We start from the raw sequence: 6,000 nt of genomic DNA, 5'->3' as shown, positions 1-6,000 counted from the left end.
GGGGGGGCCTGACGCCCTGCCTTCCCTGCTGCCATCACGACAGCCTCCCATTGAAATAATTCTTCGCTAAATCCGGATGACTTTTCTTTTCCGTCTCTTAGACGAGCGGAAGGAGCGGAGCGTTGCTGACGTAGGTCGGTCCACGCCGTCGGGGGGACATACAAACCGAGACTTCCCCCGCTCCACATACCTGTCCGTGTGGCATGTGACAGTTCGCGAGCGTCTTTTTCACGCGAAGGACTAGATAAGCTGGTCGGCAGGAAGGAGCTCCACCGACCGGTCGAGGGGTTAAAGAGCTCCCCGGTGGTTCCCGGTCTCCCGCCGCGACAGAGATGGAGCGGCTGTGCGGACCAGACAACCCTTTCTGGGTGAGTAGTACCTTTCATTACCGTTGTCAGCTCCGGTGGAGGGGGTTTGTCATGACTGCCGTGTACTATGTCACGAGATACTCCAACTCCATTAGACGTGTGTACACTTCTTGTACTACCTGACAAGGTTGTGCAATGTTATGTCATGCTTTTGTTTTCTTTCCGGGCAGCCATTCAGAAGTGCACCAACGGCCATAGCTAACTATAAATAACCCACTTAATAGCATTTACTGTGTTAACAAGCTCCCGAGTGTCATGCTGAATTACGTGCTGTCGTTTGTTGAAAAAGTAAGACACCGTGTTGCTCTTTCCCAGAGGACGAGCACTCCAGAGATGAACTGTCAAGTACAGCTAAATATCAATGTTATTGTAGAATTTATGATGCATCTCCGACATGATCAGGCTTGTAACTTATCTCAGAGTCCGTATACAGGAGCTACGTCCCTCTAGGAATATTGAAGTGATAACACAGCAGAGATAACAACAAAAACACCATAACCCAGGAGACAAAATGACCAGCTTAAATTGTCACATTAACCCTTTAAACCTGAGCGTTTTGACACGATTTCTTTCAAAAACATGGGAAGAAGGCAATAAGAAAGAAGAAATGACCAAAAAATAAACAAGAAAATAGTAAAACAATTAAAAAAAGTTCTTAAAAAGCTTTTAAAAAGTGTAAAATATGTAATTATGAGTGTTATATTGATTTTTTTCCCTATCCTTTTTTCTTTTTATTCCTTAGACATTTTTCTCTATCTTTTTTTTTTGTTGTTGTTGTTGTTTACAAAAATTGCTAAAGCTACTCATTTCTGACAATTTATGGAGCATTTCTTACCGAGTTGCTCATTGACTTTTTCCAAAGATTTTGAAAGAAATTGCGCCACTTTGCTTAGGGTTATACAGCTGTTGTGTCCTCACTGCAGCGGTCTCGGGTTCGAAATCGGCTTTAGCCCTTTGCTGCCCCCCCCCCCTCTTTCGTGCTAACACTGTCCTGTCAAATATTGGCAATAAAAGCCTGAAAAATAATCTAAAACCCCCCAAAAACAACAATTTGGGTTCAAAGGTTTAAATACTTGTGAAAGGTGTCTGAAAGCAGCACAACAGTAGTGATGTTGCTCCAAGTTTCAAAGGGTTAAAGGTATCCATCCCAAATGATCATTTGTTGATCAACAACTCACCCTTTGTTACAATGAATTCATGAAATAAAAACTTTTTTTCTGGAATGCATTCATGGTGAACGGAAAATCCAAAAATGGAAGGTTGAAGTCATAGGGGTCCATGTTTAACAACAGCAAAACTATCAAAACATCAGTTAAAAAGCTTTCTGACAACTTGAGCAGTATAATCCAAGTCTCATTTATCCAGTTGTGTGCTCAGTACTTCCCAAACACTGTAACATTTAAAACACTTTCGCCTCAACGGTGTCATGCACGGACAAAGTGTGCCTGCGGTGTTAATGCCAAAGTGTTTTAAATATTACAGTTTTGGGGAACATGCATGTGCTTAGGAAGTACTGAGCATATGGCTGGATAAATGAGACTTGATTATATTGCATGAGTTGCGTGAGAGCTCTACAATGAACTCATGAAGAAAACAGTTTTTCTCACTTGTCTCCAAGGTGAACAGAGAATCCATAAAGCAGAGAAAAATCTCAATGAGTATAAGTCATAGGGGTCCATGATTAACAACAGCAAATTATCAAAACATCTTTTTAAAAACTATCAGACCATCCATGCATAATAATCCAAGTTTAATTTATCCAGTTGTATGCTTAGTACTTCCCAAATACTGATTCAAAATACTTCTACTTAAAAAGTCTCACACAGGGACAAGTGGTGCCTCAGCACTATTTATGTTTGTGTTTAAATATGTTATGAAAATATGCAAATAATAAACAAAATACCATAAAGGTAAAAAACAAGAAAATGACCTAAAAGTAGCTATCTGGGTATAATACTTTGTTATATTCTTTCTGTAATATAATTGGAAATGTAAAACAACTATAATTATAAATATAATCTTTTGGACATTTTTTCCTATTTTTTAAAATAACTTTATAATAATTCTTTTTCAAAAACAATTTGTAGGTAATTTTGTTGTCACATTTTATGGATTTCTTGCAATATTTTGGGCTTTGCCTGTTTCCCCATGTTTTGGAACTAAATCAACCCCATTTTCTCAGGTTTCAAAGGGTCAGAAAGCTTGTAAAAGGCATCAAAACACGTCACAAGAAAACTTTCTATTTCATACACCACTTAGTTTTCCTCAGTGACCCACTGAAGCATTCAGTACACTTTGAAGGCTACCTGGATGACTCTAGCTGGAGTCATGCCCAGTGTCTTCCTTTCCTCAGAAATAATAATAATAATAATAATGCAGGTTTAATCTTGCAGTGGTACAAACGTGGCAGGCTGTTACAATAGTTTTCCTACAGCCATAAAACATCCCACAAGCTCATATTCAAGCACAAATACAGATGTCTGATATTTTGTCCTGTAAATTTTCAGATTCAGATTCGACTTTGAGAGGACATTGATAGTTCTTGAATTGTTTTTTTGAAAGGAGGAGTGTTTATAAATCTTTTGCTGTGATAAACCACAGTTCCCTTCTCTTGGGCCGGGCGATGCAGTCAAAATATGCAATTTGTAAATGTTGTGATTGTGTGATGTAACCAAACAATGCTGTCCGTAATGGTCTGTTGTGCAAATAGACTGTTTTTTGTGTGATTAAATAATTATGAGAAACATATCTTTTTAACTTAAACAGCAGATATAAATGTGTAACATTTGCAACAATGTTCAACAGACTTAAATAGCACCCTCAGTCACTGATTTCTTGCTTGGGGTGTGTCACGTCTGCAGCGTCTTCACAGTAAACCTCTGAGGCTTCCTTGCTTTGTGCCATTCTGCTTTCTTGGAGGTTGGGTCTGCAGGTTAATTACTATGAGTGACCCGTTTCACATTAAACACGGTCTTTTGAATCTGTTGTTAGTATGAAAACATGACACCAACAGTTGTATCAGCACTAGGCTGAGTACCTCAAGTTGCGTCTTTATGCCAATCAGGTCTAATTTTTTGGGGCAGATCACAATAAACTGCTTTGTCAAGTCGGACCCATTAAAGATATACTTCACCTCCAGATTGATTGTTTTTATATCAGTTACTCACCCCGTGTTACGTTGAATGTGTGAGGAAAGCATTTTACTAGCATGCTGCAACAGTGGACGAAAAATCCAAAATTGAGAGCTAATTCTCAATTAAATTAAAATCAGTGGAGTCTGCAAGTCTTGTAGTTTAAATCCAAGTCTCATTTATCCAGTTGTGTGCTTGTTCATTGGCCAGGAAGTGACAGGCGTGGCAAAGTGACAGCAGAGCTCCTGGCCAATGAATGAGCTGGAAGGCGTGATTTGGATGGAATCTACAAGCAGAGCTCAAATGAATGCACTTGCGCAACTTCTAGTCAATGCTTGAGACTTTTTTTGCAGAAGTGTTTTAAATATTACAATTCTAGCAAAAATGCATGTATATGGGAATTACTGAGCATACGACTGTATGGATGAGACTTGGATTCTACTGCGTGAGTTGTGTGAGAGTTTGTAGATAGATGGATAGATCAACTTTATTGTCATTCCAGATATATACAACGGTGTATATGGAAGAAGATTTCGTTGCAACTGGCTCGGAAAATGATATTAAAAATTTTGGTAACATCCAAAAGAAGAAACACTAAATAAGAAACACTGTAAATAAAAATAGAATAAATAGATCAATAAAATTGCACATATGCATAAATATATTGCACAGTGGTAAAAGGATTTTTTGCAATTATTTGTATCAGCGTTTTATTTTTAAGCTCGCCAATAAAATGAATGAATGAAAAAGTGTGGGTATTACACTCCAGGAAATGTTTGTTAAAGGGTAACAAAGTTTTGTGCTGGAGTTTGTTATATTCCAAATTTTAAATTTCGACCGGAAAGTTTTTATTTTTATTATGAATGCATATCGGTTCCATATATCAGTTATTGGTCTAACAATCAGTATCGGTATTGGCCCTGAAAACCAATATCGGTCGACCCTTAGTCAAAGACTTTCTCTGTTTTTGGATTCTTCGTTCACCTTGGATGCATTCGAGAAGTTTTCTTTGTGAATTCAGCATACTACAGGGTAAGTAATTGATACACAAATTAATCTTTTTGGTGTTGTATTCTCTTACACAAATATATTTCTGCACCAAACTCAAGAGCATGGAGGCAAATTATTGTTCTGAAATGGGTTAAGACTGTGCAGCAGATTTTCCTCTTGCTCTATTTTACGCTAAGGACTGGCTTGATTTTGAGGCCATCTGAGGTGACCCAAACAAGCTGCTGCTGTTTACTTACACATCAAACAAACTGGAGGCAGTTGTAATCCGCCATCACTCAACAATGCATGTTCAGTGCCAGTCAGGTTAAGGACTCTAAAGCTTGACCAAGGACTTGATTTGTAGTTTCGTTGTTTATAAAAGGTGTTGCGCCTTTATCTCTTGTTGATAGGTCAAACATGGTTTTCGCTTACTTGTATTGCTCATTGCTTTGTAAGTAGATTAAATTGCTATTATTACTGCTACTCTGCTAACATGCTGATAAAACAGTTGATTTTGTCTCAAAAACACAAATTTTTGAGACTAAAACTGAGTTGTTAGATAATAACTTGAAAATCACTGAAAAGTCCTTGCTTTTGACTTTTCTGACAGTCTAACTATGGCAGCTGTGGTAAATCCGTGTCTCACAAATAAGGGCTGTGTGCTAAAGACATAACATGCAATGTCTAAATATGACTTGGTGGTATTGGTTTGTAATTGTTTGTGCTGCAAATATAAGACATTACCATGAAAACATTGATTCCAGTGTAACAAAATCAAAATATATAACAAATTAATTTTTAACCTCATGTAGTACCAGATTAGCACTGCAACCAATGGTTATTTTATTATTGCTACATTGGATAATAATTTTGTTGATTTAGTGATTTATTTGTTATCTATAATATTATCACTGCAGAAGGAAATACTGTCAGTACTGAAGCATGAAGCTGTTTTTTTTTAAACTGTTGCTTTAAAGATGACTCAGACATTTAGATGAATATCATACAATTGTTGCTGAATAATATACTAATCGATTATCAACTATCATTTTGGTTGCACCATAAGCAACGATATTTTGCATGATAATTATGCACTAATGCATGTCTGTGGTCTGTAGATTAAACAGTTGGCTATAAACAGGTTACTTATTTACAGTCAACAATTAGCCTGGAGACTCAATCAAATATACATATTTGAGGTCACTGTTTGGTTCTTTGTAAAAATGCAAAGGCTGCATTTAGAAAGCATTTCATAGTGACTTTATAGCACGACCTCTGTGTACAAAGGGCTTATGACTGCTCCTTACTTGTTTCATTAAGCCCTTGCAAAATTGAAAAAAAAACACCCACTGATGGGAAGTGCTGAACATTACATTATCTTGTTTTGTAAATGCATTTTTGATTAGTGATTGCAGCAAGTTCTAACCACAGTGACAAATACAGTGTATTTCCTGTGGCAGCTGTACAGAAAAGGCAGCCTGTGTTTCGCCAGTTAAATGCTGAAGCAGCAG

The 6,000-nt window shown here is 37.4% G+C and overlaps 1 protein-coding gene across 1 annotated transcript in view; it reads left to right on the top strand.

Annotated features, from left to right (window-relative positions):
* Positions 1 to 76: 76 nt before the first annotated feature.
* The window catches only part of abcc3 (ATP-binding cassette, sub-family C (CFTR/MRP), member 3), a 66,967-nt gene continuing 61,043 nt past the window's right edge, over positions 77 to 6,000 (top strand). Inside the window, 1 exon segment of the mRNA XM_042507537.1 lies at positions 77 to 368. Coding sequence (XP_042363471.1) covers positions 333 to 368 — 36 coding nt within the window. The 5' untranslated portion in view covers positions 77 to 332.

The sequence above is a fragment of the Plectropomus leopardus genome, chromosome 19 (assembly GCF_008729295.1).
Source record: "Plectropomus leopardus isolate mb chromosome 19, YSFRI_Pleo_2.0, whole genome shotgun sequence".
Classification (NCBI taxonomy): domain Eukaryota; kingdom Metazoa; phylum Chordata; class Actinopteri; order Perciformes; family Serranidae; genus Plectropomus; species Plectropomus leopardus.
This window is presented reverse-complemented; position numbering and strand designations above follow the sequence as displayed.